The 17259-nt window shown below is 38.9% G+C and overlaps 1 protein-coding gene across 1 annotated transcript in view; it reads right to left on the reverse strand.

Annotated features, from left to right (window-relative positions):
• Positions 1-6834, reverse strand: part of PDE4B (phosphodiesterase 4B) — a 168838-nt gene extending 162004 nt beyond the window's left edge. Inside the window, exon 1 of the mRNA XM_062581005.1 lies at positions 6453-6834. Within this exon, the coding sequence (XP_062436989.1) occupies positions 6453-6688 (236 nt within the window). The 5' untranslated portion in view covers positions 6689-6834. The remainder of the gene's footprint in view (positions 1-6452) is intronic.
• Between the last annotated feature and the right edge of the window lie 10425 nt (positions 6835-17259).

Below are 17259 nucleotides of genomic sequence, written 5' to 3' on the forward strand. Positions count from 1 at the left end.
TTCTACTCTCCTCTCTCTACCTCTCCAAACCTTCTACGCTTGCAAATCTGCTGCGTACCACAGCATCAGCACAGCATTTTCTGTGACACTGCTTTAACTCACCTCTGCCAAGACCCTCAACCATGTTTTAATCTAAACCAAATATGACACTCCAAACTCTCATACTATGATCATTACAGAATGAGCTGTAATGTCCTATCAATCCACCCCAAACTCACACTGTGTGTCACACAAATATGCCATCGTTGTAGAATCAGTGTGACGTTATCAGATATGCTAATTTAAGGTAACACAAGTAAAGCACAGAGAATCATTCAGGAGAGTCATTTCCGGTGATTCAGAAACAAAAAAAGCTGAAAAGAAGAAAAGGAGAATGCATAGATCTGCAGGAAAGCTAACCTACACTGCATAAATTATGTGGCAGACATTTATACATTTGTCTGTACTAGCATTCAACTCAAATGCTTGAGAAAAACTGTTCTTACGGGAGACATATAACCCAAATATAAATCTGTAGATGCTATCATAATCGTTAGTTTCCATAGTGTTATACAGAGACGAATTTCAACACAGAAAGCTAGTTTCAAGAACAAACCTATGTAAAGAAACCATTTTAGTATAGGAAATATTGACTTAATAGTTTAAGCTTATGACTGAGAGTAGACGTCATTCTGCAAGTGTCTCAAACTATCACTGCAGTAAATCATGTAACCTCTCCCAATCTATATTCCTCAGATTAGCACACTATGAACATTAAAAATTTATCCTGGAATTATATCCCTAGAGTTGGAATAAGCTTTTTGAAGGAACCCATTGTATCTGCCTTAAAGGTAAAACTCCAGACTTAATTAAGGACATTTCATGAATTACCAAAAAATCTTTAGAAGGGTCATATGTTGATACAAATCATGATTATCTATGAATGTAATCTACGCCTGTAATTTCAAAAGTAGACATTTTACATTGAATCTCATTCTTCCATTTGATGAAAGGAGAAAGTACACAAGCAGTAACAGATATACACCTAACATATATACCTAAACCTGTTTATTTCTGCAAGAACAGATACACTCTCTCCCTAAGGAATGCCTGAGCCCACCAAAATCAAGCTATCATTAATATCGCAATTCCCTGTACTTTACTTGAATCTTTAATAGCTGATAAATATTTTAACGCTATGTTGAAAGTGTGTTTTCCCACTTAAGTGGCTGGGAGATGAAAGAAGCTCCCCCTTTCCGTCTTCTGCAGTCATAGATACAGTTCACAGACATACATACGTATGCATGCATATGTATATATACCCAGATACAACACACGCAGCCAGAACAAACTTAAAGATTACATTGTTGGTCTTGTTCTTGTTGTTTGTGCTTACTTTTGCTATTTAGAGAGCTCTTCCCTACTCTCCTACACATCTTCTTGAACCTTTCATTGCATTCAGTTGCGTGTGTTCAGCAATGTTTTGGGGGCACAAAGAGCAGAATGTACAAAGCACAGAACATTCCCTGCTTTTTTTCTTTTTCCTTCTTTTCTTCGTACTTTTGTCTATAACTTCAGTTTGTCTCTCCTAAGAGTCTCAATAGATAACTTAGCAACACAGTGTGTCCAAGCATTAGTTCCAGTTAGAAAGAGAAATTAGTGACTCCAGAAAGCAAGAGAATCCTCTGATTTCTCCAAGACAAAGAAGAAAAGCCTGAAATCATGTCAGCATTCAATGGAAAACACAGGCAGGTCAGTTAATGGAAGTAAGGACAAGCATGCTATTCAATGTAGAAACCAAGGAAACACATTGCATGATGCATAGAGCAAAGCACAAACTATGTATCCAAAATCATATCACACCGTACTTTCAGAAAGACGGGTTATGGCGAGAGAACACTAGCTTTGTCTCAAAAGCAAAAATCAATTCCTAATTCAGACCCGTCACATCTCATCCTCTGAACAGGACTCATACAGCTGCGGCGTTTTCCCTTCTCCTGCAGCTAGATCTGTACCTCACTCCTGTGACGCACTGTGCTGTGGCCTCTATCCCGCTCCCTAGCGCAGGCATCTGATGGGGCTAGTTAGGAGACCTCAGCAGAAGATGCACTGGCACATGAGAACCTGGGGACCCAGAGCAGGGAAGAAGCCATTTCATTGCTGCTGGACACGGCAGAGTTTGTAGCTGAATGGGTATCAAGGACGAGCTCCCACCAGGAACTTCTCTCTACCAGCAGTAGTTCTCACCCTCTGCTCTCATTGTACATCCCACCACAGCACAGCCAAATGAACAGAGAGATTCATGGATCTTTTAAGTATTCACTATCCTCAGCAAATACAAGTACGCAGGCAGTCCACAAAATCTGAATTTCCTGGAGTAGTATTTCCATGTTGGTTGTCACTAGATAAGTCTTTACTATTTGGTTCTACAGGCACAGACAATGATCAGAAAACAGAACAAAACATGGTGGCTTTGATGGCTTTCACATGACATCAATAGAACATTTTGAAAATTCAAATAATTAAACAGAACCATCGTTGTTCACAAGGCTTGGAAAGCTCAAATGCTACCACTCTGACTGGATTTAAATTTAAACTACTAAATTCTAGCACTGACAATTATTTTGTAATGAAAACAGATCGTGTTTTCAAAAAATTAAGGCTAGCATATGATGTACATTTTACAGTATATTTTAAAAAGCAAATCTGCATCTCTATTTCAATCTTTTTGAAAGATAACCAAAAGAAGAAAATAGAGTAAGATTTCCTAGTACACCATTTCTGTTCTGTATTTTCTTTATACACTGGATAACAGGTATAAAAAGAAAAGAGACTTAAAGCCACTAAAATAATGAAATCTAAATGTAAAATAATTTTGGGGAAAAAAAGACTTAGCTAGGAAGAGACAGCAAACACCATATCCTAGAAACTGCTTCATTAAAATGCTAGTGCTCATCACACAGCACAACTGATGACTGACTATACATTAAGAAATAGAGGAAGTGACCCAGGTTGTATAAATGTTATTGAAAAACTGTTTATAACCTTGGGGATAAATATTTAAATAAAACTATTACAAGCAGCAGAATGCACTAGAGAGTATTGAGTTTCTTTCAGAAGACAGAGAACCTTGCCAGACTTTGCTGAGCTGGACCTTGCTTTGGGTGTAATCCCAATGACATTAATAGTCCTACTTCACGAGAATAAAATGGCAGACCTCTGGAAAATAAAAGCTACATTTTTTAAAAAAGTTTCTGCTTTGAGAGTTCTTGTGTCAAACCCAGAATTGAGGAGGACTGAGAGTAGTGGACACAAAGTCCGGTTTGGACGACACTGCACTGGTTAGCACAGAAGAAAGCACTGTGAACCCAGCACACCTACTTCTTTTCTGCAGGTGTTTTTCTTTCTCCTCTGACTGCAGAGGAAACCCTGCAGCTAGGCTGGACTGCATGTTCAGCACTGAGATAGCTAATACTAGGTAACAACTCGTGTCAACTAACGTCTGCTCTTTTCCTCACGAAAGCCCAACAAATGCAAGCGAAACATGCAGAAGTATCAGAAAGGAAGAAATAGGATACGGATTTTCAAAATCTCTAAGACGAGAGGTGCAAAGGAAGAAGACTTGTGGATTCTGGTAGAGGGAAAAGACAGAAGGCTTGCGAGTTTTTGTAATGGTAATTTATGTGAATGAGGCATTTGAAGATTAGACACAGCAACACCAGCCATGGCAAGCTACTTAGGGGTTTCAGAGCACGAAGGGATCAGCAAACATTCACAGATGTTTGAAAACAGCAGTGTTGACTATGGTCATGTATTGTCATAAAAACTAGATCTTGAAGAAAAGAAAGATTCAGAGCACAGAAGTATTTGTATCATGGTCTTATTTTTTTAATTCTGAAAAATCTCTATGGATTTTTTTGTTTGTTTTTGAGTAAGAGCTGATGACTGGATATTGGAGAAGACTGGCAGTGACAGATTTTTGTCAGCAAAATCAGGAGAAAGAAATAATTGAAACTGTATGTAGCTGTAAAAGGAGGAAAATGTCTGGAGAAGGCAATTAAAGACACAAGGAAACAAGAGCAGAGGATGACAAAGAAAACTGAAAATACAGGACAGAAGAGTGAACAGAACTGAAGATCCAGGAAGTGGCAAGATTAGCAACAACTGTACAGCTGGTGAAGGATCGTAATTTACAAGGCACTGCCCCTCAAACTGAGAAAGTTTACTGTTTATGATGCTATAAAAGTTACGTATTAGCTGGTACGCAACAGTATGGATTAATTCCCTTGTTTACTATCACCTTTGCAGTTGATATTTCTTGGGCATATAGTTCTGTGAGGTAATCCCTTTGCTACCCAGGTGCTATTTCCTAGGTCAACATAAAAGCACAACATCTTATATACATGGAATTTTTGTGCAGTGTATGAAAAACATCACTTATGCCGAACAACACATTATTTAAAACAAATATGCAAATTCACGTATATAGCTGAAACTACATTATTTACAGCACACATGCAACATAGCTGTACAGACATCCTAATGAAATGCTGTGTCACCTTGAAATAGTTTAAGTTACCATCGTGTTTCACAACATGCTAAACCAAACTGAAAATGTCTCATTTGCCGTATGCCTGGACAGTGCTAGACATGTATACACAATCATATACACACATTTTCAAAACCTTTCCTTGCAAGTGTGATTTTCTTTATTTCTAAAATAGTTTGTCTTACCTAAGATGAAAACACAAGTGCAGTTCATAACCACTTGGTTTTAAAAACTTACATAATTGAAGAAGTATGATAGACTTCCATTCAAAATTAACCTAGAATAATCCCTCCTCCCTCACAAGTTGATCCAAACAGAGATTATTACATATATATCAATCACTTTTCATTAAAACAATGCAGATACCCACTGATGAGTCTGACCACATTCTGCTTTATTAATTCCCAACAACTCTGTCTTTTCACAGTATGCATTTTTCAAAACATGCTAATGGGGGTAAGATGAACAGCACCCCACTGTTTTAATGCTGAGAGATATGACAGATGTTTAAAGGAATTTATGTGTATAAACCTAAACTCTACTGACTATAGCCAATTAAAATGACACATGAAGCTAAAGAGCACACTGAAGCTGTTACACCATGTTTCCAGGTTGGGTAGTCATTATTACTGCTTGAACATTAAAAGGCAAAAAGACTGCATGATTCTAGAATTACAATTTGAATTGAACGCTGATAAGTCACAAACGTATTTCAAATTGTATTAAAAAAGAAATAATTATTTATCTCAGTTTTACTGAGTTCACTTCGCTGGCAAAGTTGTCTGCGTTTCCTCCTCTTATTTTTCTTTCTGATTAACAGTACGTAACAACTGTAAGAGCTACTAATCCACTCTAAGCAAGTACTAAAGATTCAGTAATTCACTTCAGAAGTAAATACAGCTCTGAAATTTTTCAGCATGACTCAAATAAACCATTTTAAAATAATCTTCCATTTATGAAAGTAGCAGAAAATGATCCAGTATTTTGGATATCCCAAAACATCTGGCTCATGCAAATATAAATGGGTTATACTCATCCTCTTTCCCTCTCTAATTCAATCTATGAAATGGAAAGGTGATTAATATGGCTATGTGTGAGCATGTGTTAAAAATATTCATGTTATTAAAACTTTTCAACTTATTTCTGATAGTCAAGCTAGTGCATATTTATAGAGTTTGGGGCTTAAAAAGGTGGCCTGTATAAGGCATAGATAGAGCAAATTTCGGAAATGAGCCACTGGGATTCTCATTGATTTTCCTGAATTATATCTTTTGATTATTTTTATGACATGGTTTAACTACTATAACCGAAATTCAGAGGCTCACAATCAGCTGTAATAGCATGCAAATTGACTATTTTTGGTTAGTAATTTGAAGGAACGGAGAAAAAAAAAAAGACTCTTTCAGCCATTTTTACAAGTAAACTCTAGCTAAGAGGGGACATTTATAGCCAGCAAAAACTGTCAAAAGCCACTCATAGTGAAGTTAAAGCTTCTTCCAGTGTTTAACCCCAAGAATATTGTGCCCAAATAGCCTGGTCTATGTTGTACTGTCATCTGCAATCAGAGCTAGGGTGGGGAGGTGGGGGGAGTGGAGGGAAACGTATTTTGAAGGTTTTGAAATAAATTCACATAGTCTACCTACAGCAATCATATAACATCTGTGAAAGTTACTGGCTGCCTTCTTTATTCAGCAGAGATTAACCACAACACAGATGAATGTTGGGCTGTATTTACGCTGGAGAACAGAAGCAGAATGACAATCGTACAGGCACTGCATTATACATACTTCGGCTGCCTTCTGCTCTATTCAGTTAAGACTTGCAGTGAGTATTGTGAGAATGAATCTCCGCTCATTTTCACTGTTAAAACACACAGTTACATACACTGTTTTGTATACCCGTACTGATATCAAGCAGATCTTACCATGTATGTGCCACTGTAAAGCGACGACGCTGACGGATGCTTTTATTCACCAGCAACTTTCTGAAAAAGCATGGAGAGTTCCTTGGCGAACTGCGAGGAGAAATTTTTGGAGACGTAGGTCTGTTCCCAGGCAGTTTGGGAAGCTCAAGTTCTAAATGCATTTGTTCCTTGAAAGTCCTTATGTAAATATCTGACTCTGGAGTAGCAAGTTCCCTAGAAGAATCTTTTGCTGTCATAGCTTAGACGCGATGTTGGCTTTCACCATTCAGAAAACATAACAAAAACACATCACATAGACATTGCTGCAGATTAAAAATGCTGATAAACCGGCAAAGCTTATCCCACTCATTCACAAGGCTGGGTTCCAAATGTAAAGGCTGCCTAAAGCAACAGCAGCATAAATCGAAGAACGATAAGCCAGTGCTGTCAGAAAAAGCTTTATCAGCCCAGCTCTCCCTCTGAAAATGCGCCAAAGTGTTTTCTGTGTCAGTAGCCTCCTTGTGGATGTGGCTTGTCTGCAAGCTACACACTGACACTCACTGAATTCATTCAGCTGAACATACCAGCTTATGAAAAATTCATAAGAACTGTCTCCTGATCAATCCCTTTCACATAACATTTTGGCCTCAAATACTTAAACAAGCGAAAAATATTGGATTTTTTTGTGTATACTAATAAAATCAAGGCATTCCCAAATATATTACAAAACAAGTAACCTGATTCATTCAGGACCAATGTATTTAATAAAAAGGTCTTCATTCAGAATTATTTGTTTTACCCATACTGCAGTAGCTCCACCCATGACATGCTTATTGGCTCAATATTATTTTGACAACTGGACTCTGTTCAGCTCCGTCTTGTGTTATGCATGTGTCAGAGTCTCATGAAATTTTAAATAGCATTCGAACACCATTACGTTGTTCCTAGGTATTGCAGAGCACACCCCAGGCACATCCTGAATGACCCTCAGGATAACAGCTCCGAATAGGAGCCGTGCTGGCACCGGAAGAGATGTGCACAGCAGTCAGGGTGGGCCAGGAAGAAAAGGTCTATTAGAAAAAATAAGTAGTGGAAGCAACAAATAATATTCCAAGAGCAAAAAGCGTGCAAGAGCGAACATTCCACCACTGAAGCAGAACACTGCCGAAGCAGCGTGCCTTGCTATTCTGGGAGCCTGTGCCTGGTCACACGGCAAAATCCCTGCCAGGCACTGCATAACCAAAACCCAACAGCACTACGGAGACTAAGAGCGGGTGCCCAAATAGAGGGAAACGCTAACGAGTGGGGGAATTTGACACTTCCCTTAAAGGAAAATAGAAATTAATTAATTTAAGCAATAGACATTTTTAAAGGGAGCTGTTTTGAGCATAGAGCACCATGGAACCTGAAGCTAACTCTTACACTGGCAAGACTAAAGAACCCGGGCAAGGAAGTTAAAGAAAAGACGAGATGCTGATATTTAGAATATAATATTACAGAGAAAGAATGGCAGTGCATCTTTTTAACTGGTCAAAAGAAGGCAAAGGAGGAGAAAGGAAAGATCATATCCAGCCAGACCAGCGTGGAAGCATTTTGATCCATGTATAAGAGGTTGACTGCACAGTTCAGGCACAAATTATACAACAAATCACTCTATCTATTCCAACGTTCTTTTCACTCAGCAAAAAGACTACGGAGGAGTTGCCAGATCTCTTGCCTAACCTGCTGCTAGGCTAGTGACCCTTCTCAACTATAAAAAGAAGGTAGAAAGACTGCCAGAGCCTAACCTAGAGGAGACTGGAAATTACAATGTTATCTGATACTTGAGGTTAACATGGTAGTAGAACAGGAACATTTAATGCTTTAGGAATTATGACATGTTAGATTGAGGGATTGTTATTCTTCCTCTTGATTGTACTGACAGCCAGCGGAAGACAAAAAGAAGCTTGAAAGATCTGCTGAATGATTAATAAAATCTACGCAAATGCTTAGAATCTGCAATTCCAAACAGAACAAAAGAAGAACTTTTTAACACACGAGAAGCAAATGGAGTTATCGAAGGGTTTTTGTGAGAATGTATCTGATACTAGAAAAATAGTATTTACACCTTTTCATAAAGCTATTAAAAGGGCAAGGAAGAAAAGGGAAATCCAGCTTTTCAAAACTCCGTGCAATAAAAACATAGTGCATTACAGCATGCTCCTCACACTATTATGTACCTTCCATACTGGAACTCTGAGCTATTTCAGAAGCAGTGTCTATTAAGGAGAACTTCTCATTATTTAGGCACCATAAACTAGTAATGACGTACGCAGGCAGCCCCATGGGGCCAGCAGAAGATACTATGACAACATGTGCAAGGACTGTTGGCTGAGTGAAGAAATACAGGAAAGCCTAAGCTAATAAGATGGGAGAGTGTGGGGAGAAGCAAGCCCTCACGCTTGTGGAAGTACAAAGAACGAAAACCCACAGCTTTGGGGTGCCAGAATACCAGTGTTTCTCAAAGCTGAGGTGCTGCTTGATCACAACTGTAAAATATTTTGAAGGCTGACCATTAGCAGAAGATATTTCTTCTGTTAAATACCTCCCATATCTTGGTGGCAACGGGATCTAATGATTACCTGAACAAGGCTGTAGAAGAGCTCACTCTCTGTTAAAGCTACCAGCCTTTACACTAACAATTTATGAAGTTGTGCACACAATGGATCCTGCAGCAAATGTCTATTTTGTTGGTACCTGTATCTAGTATTGGAATTTGATTGACAAACATATGCTGCAGATACAGTTGCCATTTCTGGTTGAAGAGCAATAGTGAAGTCAAGAGATTTAAATCATATACACTGTATGCTGACCTACACAAACTAAAATATTTCTCTATGAGAAAAGCATCTCCTCTTGACCCTTTTCCCATAATACTAGAGATATTGCAAACTGGTCGAAACTGCACTGAAAACATACAGGCCAGTTGTCTTTCATCCCAAGTGTTGGATTAGTTGCTTTACTCTAGGATAAGTAAAGAGGGGAGCACAAGAATGTCTCAAGAAGCTTGCACTAACTGGCGTGAAAGCTAGATATCAAAGTTTGCAAAAATCCTGAAAATGCCTTCTGCTACATAGGCTGAGGTTAGAATCAACAACAGGAAGCTATGACAAACAATGCCCAGGGTAACCAGAAGAGGCTACCAGATTCAAGGGTCAGTTTACTGAAGGTCTTCTTAAGGCACAGACAAAAATGGTAAACAGGTACCTCACTCATTAATGAGATGAGATATTGAAAAAAAACAACCAACCAAACAACCAAACTGGTAGAGCTGGGAGCAAAAAACAAACAGCTTAGAAGAACAGAAAGAAAATTAAGCACAATTTTCAGAGGGTTGGGTATATTTGGGTGAGTTTCATACAAGCTTTCTAACTTACCAAAGAGCCCAGGATTGCAGGAGAATTTATTTTATTAGAATAATGAAAATAACTGATATAGGTGGAAAATAAAGACAACTTCTTCAAGCATACAACTCCTCATCAAAGGCTGATCTTCATTATGTGAGAACATGCACAATTGCTAAGCAACAAGAATTCTCACTTTTGCTTACAGTAGCTCTAGTAGCTCTATTATTTACCTATTTTAAGTCATAGTTACCAGGATAAAATAATACGTCAAAAAAGATGATTAACTGAGGAATGTCCTATATGCTTCTGTAGGAAAGGAAGAGTGGTTAGTTGACTCTTCATAGCACTTTCTCTCAGTGGCAGGGTAATTGGCTACTTCTTCAGAAAGGCATGCTTTGTAGAAGCGCATTCAGATAAAAACAGTTAGGAAAGGGGAAAAGAAAAAGAAGATAAGGGAAAGAAAGAGCTATAAAACACCTGTTGGTTTTGTTCAAGAGAGAACCAACACATGTGAGTAGAGAGAAGCAGAGGCAATGAGAAGGTAGAAGAGAGTCAAGGATATGGAAATAGCCACTGGTATTGGAAAAAAACTCAGTTAAAAAAGACTTGCAGTAGAGGAGAGAATAAACCTGAAGTGAAAACATCACAGGATTGACATGGACATGTACTTCAGCTCAAGATCTGAGGCAGAGGGTGCAATTGCGGGGGTGATCTGGCCCTGGGAATAAAGAAGAAGAGCACAGGCAAGGGAAAGCAGAGGCGAAGATGCAAGGGTGGAGGTAGGTGAATCAACCAAAACATGGAAAATTTCTAGTTTCTAGAAGGAGGAAACTTAGAACAAAATAAAACAAAACAAAATAAACAAATAAGCAGATCAATGAAATTAAAATTACAGAAAGGCAAGTGACTTGGAAAAGAGGTCCCTAAGAACAGTGCTTTGACATGAAAATAAAAGTTACTGTGGGTGAAAAATGTAAGGATAGCGAAAGATGCCCAAGGCCTGAAGCCAGAACAATAGCTTGTTAAAAAAAAGAGAGGCAACAGTAATGTGAAAAAAAGTTATATACAGCATTGCTAAAACCTGAAAAACGTGCCAAGAAAAGACTAAAAAAGCTGTACAGTCAGTACCAGACAAGGATGTGTTTATGGATGTCTTTGGAAAATTTAGGTCTTTCTAGAGTTGGAGTTATAAACACCACAACAGAAACGAAGAAAAATAAAAGTGAGGAGTATGAGCTGGAGAGACTGAAATGAGAGAAAAGGATGAAACATATACTTCACGCTTTCCTTATTTCCATTCTATCATGACCAAGACGCACCATTGTATCTCTTCCAGAAGTAAGTGCTATTGATTACATCATAGGCAGAAGTGGTATTAATTAATTCTACCAATTCTACTCCCAATTTCACTATTAGCTTTCTTTGGAAAAGCAGCAAAATTGACAACAGCCATTACTTAAACATGTATTTATGACTAATACGTTTTTAAATCAACGTATCAAATTCTGATGCTTTAAAATAATAATTAGGCCTGACTGATAAGAATTCACCATTCTAATTCAAGATGCACTTGATTAGCTGCATCTTCCTATAACGTGGTAAAGGAAAGTCACAACATAACATAGTAATCAAGTTTCCCAAACATGCAGTACAAATCTAGTCCTTAACAATGATATAAATAACTGAAAAAAATATTACTTGAAAGCTGTGAAGAGATGCTGATGCATCAAACTCCCTGAACCCCTTCCTTCTTAACAATGCTCAGCCTTCTATAAAGGCTGCAAAATCGCATGCTGGAAACTTGTTTGGGGCCTCAGGAATGGGAAGTTTTTTCAAACAGTGTTTGCCTTCCTTCATAATCCTCACATGCTCTCCTTCCTTTGACTCAGTTGCAACATCTGCTGTTTCACAAGCTACAGCTTTAAAAGATGGCCTCTGAATAGCTCACTGAAGGAAAATGTTAAATGACATTCGAGGATTTTTCTTGTATTTTCCTGAAAGCTTCTAGAATTGATATGTTGAATGAGAGACATAAATACATCACTGATTACTGGTTTGCAAGACAGATCTCCCACATTTAAGAGAAAAAAAATAGTAATTACAATTCACTGCAATTTATATTATCATTAGAAGATAAGGCTTTTGTATTCAATTTAATAGTTTACAATTATGTAGTCCATCTCGCTACTTTCACAGATTTAAGGGTCTCTGAAATTGTCTGAAGGTTAGATACTAATACTTATTGCATAGGCCTTTGAAATGACATTTTGGAGTGCTCTAAATGGTCACGGAAGACAGAACTACCATGCCTAACAACACTTTGGCTTGCACCAAAAGAGCTGAACCAACTGCAAAAGAAAGAAGCAGCTGGAAAAAGATTCATCCTCCTTTATTTTAAAGGGTCTAGACACCAGCACTGAGCAATTACCCACACCTATGAGCTTACTAAATGTTGAACAGGACTTTGCCTATCCAGATAGCAGTCCTTTGAGTTCTTCCCATTTAATTTTATCCAGTTACTTTAGAACAGATTACTCCTGATTCACTACCTTATATAGTAATTTTTGGGTCTGGTATCCCAAAATTGCAGGCCTCTATATATGATTTCATAAATTTTTAGATCTTTAAATCATCCAGTACCTCTAACAAGATCCAGAAGATCCAGAATATTTTTTTTCTGATTAGTCACAGATAAATGAACATCATCGCTATGAAAGATATCTTGAGAGTTTTGAATAACTTTGATGCTCATCTGTTCACATTGAACCAGTCACCTAGGTCAATTAGAACATTATATTTTAGTAGAGCACTAGCTGCAGGTGTCCTTAGTCACAGAAAATTATTTGCATTCAGAACATGAAGTAGTCAGAGAAGTATCAGTAAGCTTGGTGCCTTTCCTTCCTGCCATTTAGTCCTAAAATGGATTCGGTACTTTTTTTTTTTTTTTTTTTTTTACTTTGTGAATCATGTCATAAAAAGACAGAGACACCTGTCTTTTATCTGAGTTTCTTGCACTTTTTAATACTTAAACAATAAAAGTAAAATAATTTCTTATGGTGCCACAGTGCCATTTTCTTCTTCAAGGTATCTATGTTGTTATCTCCTGGTAACTACATTTGAGGAGATAATACTATGTTTTATAAACTCCTGGTGCATGCAGTAAGATACAGAATTCCTAATGGTCATTCCCTTAGCAACTTTAATGCTACTTGATTTAGAGTATTTACCAGAGAAGTTTTAACAGCCTTCTGTCTTATCCATAGCGAGTAATCACAGATATCAGAGCAATTTGTATACTCAAAAGATTATTTCCTGATTACAGAGCTACAGATCAGTATTTTACAAGCAAATTTAACAAGCAAACTTATTCTTCATAGGTGAAAACATCTGTGGTGACTCCAGAGACAAGAGAATCTAACGTAAGAAAGTCTTGCAATTTTACACATCTATGATACGGGAAGCTTTATGCTCCTTCAGAGGCATTACGGAATCTCTAAAAAGCCGTCTGCCGGGCCAGCTTACCTCTCACCACACTGTTATTTTATTCATTCTGTGGTGTGTCATCTGATTGCAATTAGCATTAGCTGCACCTGTCTCTTCCATGCACTTGCCTGTGACTAAGCACCTCATCTTGCGCGAGTCGCTAACAGCCAATACCAGGCTCCAGCTCGCTGCCGTCCAGAGCTGCTTCTGCACCAGCGTCCAGAGGCAACCACAAGCACCATTACTGCCGGCTCACGTCACTCACTCGAATTCAGTCACAGACAGCCTTACTAGTGCTTACATACAAAACGAAAACACATGCTAGTATCTGTAATTTTCACGTAAATAGAATGAAAATGACATAAAGATGAAAAACCCAGTATTCTCTCTGACATACCGGGGTTCTCACTAATAAAAGATAATCATATACAACCAATTAAAGTATCCACTTCATCAAGTCAGTTGTGCACTTGGCCATGCATTCCACTGAAAAAATAGTTTTGTTCTAAATAGCAACTGTAAATTACAGATTGAATAGAGAGCAGTCCAAAAGATCTGACTTAAAAAAGGAGAATCTCCAGTAAGTACTAGTAAGCAAGCTGTGAGCCTTGGAATCCTGCAGGACAGAAAGAACTAAATGCAGAATTCCAAGCTATTGGAATGTGTGTATAAACATGCGGCAGGTGCCAGCACCTGCACTACATCTCCAAAAATAAATTCATAGCCTTGAACAACCACTCCTCTTTCTTTCAAAATGGATTTGAATCATTTCCATGAGCAAACATATTTCTCTGTTATTGGTCTCACCTGTGATAACTGAACATGAGCTGAAAACTTCACCACTAATCTGAATCTGCTTTCTATTTGTACTTGCTTTTACTCTTCTCCATTCCTAGTTCTGCAGTAGCTGACTGACAAAACAGCATTCTAATTTGCATGCACATAATTTTATTTGCTTTGTCTTTCAGATCATCTGCATCTTACCAGCTCTCTCAAATTAAGTGATACTAAGTGACGCTAAATATTTTAACTATTTTTCACTAAAAAATGCAAAAAGGTAAAGTTGAAAATGTGTACATATATATATGCTGTTCAATAACATGGCTGCGACCAGATTTTCCGTGTGCCTTGAGTTTTGGTGCTTGGAAATAATACAAAATGTGCTGCGCACAGCAGTCAGTATTTGCATACTGCTTTGTCCACTACAGCCCAATCACAGTAATAAACTCGCAGCCAAACCTATAGAGCAGTGTGTTGCCGGTGCTAATAAAAACTGTGTAAAAGAGAGGAAGAGACAGGCATAAGACAGGCTGTGGCCTGTTTAAGTACTTATTGAAGAGACAGTAAACCAAACAAAGCATTTTCCACTGTTAACGAGGACGGGCAAGGTGCCTCTCTCGGAGCACGCAGGTGGTGGTCTCTTCAGCTGCACGTGTGCCGTGTCCAGTGGCAGGCAGACACGCACTGCATCACTCGGAGCAAAGACTGAACGCGAGAACCGGCAGGAAGCGGGTAAGGCTAACAGCAGAGCCTAGCAGTGTGCTCCAGGCCCTCTTGTTCGTTCAGATGAAGCTCTCAGTATTGGAGGGAAATCTGTTCAAAGAACCCATGAAGGAACTGAAGCAGAAAAATAAGTTTAAAGAGAATCCAGAACGTCACCATTTAGTTACTGAAAACAAGTACAAAAAAGCCTAAAGGCATTTAACACCCACCACCAGCAGGTGGATGTCAACAAGTAATTTATCAAGACTAAGTTGAAGGAGTTAACTACGTTGATTCCCATTTGGGGATATTACGACAAACACAAAACTACCAAAAGAAACCATCCAGGGACACGTTTCCAAAGTCCACACATAGAACAATCAGGCATGGGAGTCTATGTTGAGAGCACAAAGCCTGGAACAAAATACGCATAAATCAGTCAATGCTGCCAGAAAAAAATATACATATATAATATATATATATACACACACACACACTTGACATTTGTCTGTTATGGAGAGTCATTTTCACTTCCCTGAGAAAACTTATTTGCCAACATACCAAGAATACAGAATATTATAGGTATCAAATTTACTTTTGTTAGACATGATATACCACACACAGTTATTTCAGATAATGAGGAGTAAAAGGCACAATACAAGCAGTCTGTATGTTCAGTATGTAGCGGCTGGCATCCATTATCCCCACATAGCTCAATGAAAAGAGTACACTGAAAAGGCAAACTGTCTGAAAGGAAGACCAAATAATCATTCTACAGTTACCACTGTTAAATTACACGGCAGTACCTACATGACAAGGAAATATTTTGTGCCACAGAAAATCAAGAAACTCAAACCCCTAATAACAGATGCTGAGATCAAAGGAACTGGGAAATTGGACTGAGGCTCAGTACTCCCTTTATTTCCCAAAAGGATACAGCAAACTTCCATAACTGGGGAAGATGCTAAAAATCACTGGTCATAAACAGGAATGGTATCGTTCAAGGTTGTCCGGCAACAGCTAGCTCCTCAGACGGACGTAGATTGGAGAGCAGGCAGCACAGCTGCGACTTCCAGCAACGAAGGGCAGAGCCTACTGGTTTCCCTAGCATCTCTGTCTGGCAATAACCAACCACTTAAGACAACTGCATTCAAGGACGAAGGATTTAACACTGACAGAATGAATAGGTTTATTATGCCCTGGCAACAGAAGCACTCATATCTCAAGGGAGATTTGCCCATCAAGTGAACAGTCCAGAGCAGATCAGAGATAACTGAGTGTTGTTACTAAACTGATTTAATAGCTTGGCTACAAGTATTTAGAAACACAAGTTATAAATTAATTTTGTTAAATTTTGGCTGGGAAAAGAGTGCATGGTACATGGAACCACACTCTAAGCAATTTAGCTTCCCAGATGTATGACATCCAGGAGGGGAAATACTGAAGCGGTGGTCTGTCAAGCAGGCACTGCATGATGCTGGAAGCAGAGGTCCCTGTCAGCATCCCAGCCCTGGAGATCACGGCTATGCTGCACTGCGGAGCGCAAGCTGGAGAGCAACCTGCACAGGACGCACGGCACAAGTCCAGGTCATCAGCTGCAAACATCCATTTAGCGTATCTACATTGCTCCTCAAGCAACCTAGATACACTCAACCTATCTATTCCCTAATTCCTTGTTAAATATAATGCTAGGCCCCTTTTCCGGAAAGAAGCTCATGGCTTGCTTCTCTGCTTTATATCCGCTTGACACCAGTGTAAGACACGAGGGGTCATGCAGTGACACGCCAACCCTGGCGGCACAGCCAAATTTGTCATCAGCCTCATGGCAGGCAATCGGCACAAACGTCCAAGCTCTCTCTGTCACTGTACTCCAGTCGTCACCCATAGCCTGTGTCTAAATCACATCAGTTTAGGCTTTAATGGTAGGTCAGGCTCACACCTAAGTGTGTGCCCCACAGTGCTGGCTACCGCGCTGGAGGGGTGTGACTCTGCCAGCTGCCAGCAAATACACACAGATGGAACAGTGGGAGAAAACTGGGAGCCACTGGGAAAAACAGACCCTCTTCAAGCACCTGACATTACCTTCTGCCCTGTTACAGGTCATAGGGGCAAACGTACCTTTACACAAAGCTTTAAACAACCGGATCGCTTGGACAGCGGCACAAAACAGACCAGCACCATAAACAATATCGAACTCAGAAATATATTCAATGCCACAGATCAGCTGAGAACAGAAGCTAGCTCTCCAGGTTTCAAAATAGGCTGGTTTTGATCTTTCCTTTCAGATGAAGTTATTGTTAGTCAGAATTTTAAAGATAAAAGAAAGTTGTGTCAAATTCTTGTCTGATTCAGCTTTTATATCAGCTGTATCTCCATAATCTCCATTTATTTTATATTCTTAGGGAGATAAAGTTTGAACATAATATTTCAGAAGCTTCATTGTCTTCTGCTAATTAACGGTGACTCATTACTTTCCA

The sequence above is a fragment of the Rhea pennata genome, chromosome 8 (assembly GCF_028389875.1).
Source record: "Rhea pennata isolate bPtePen1 chromosome 8, bPtePen1.pri, whole genome shotgun sequence".
In the NCBI taxonomy this organism is placed as follows: domain Eukaryota; kingdom Metazoa; phylum Chordata; class Aves; order Rheiformes; family Rheidae; genus Rhea; species Rhea pennata.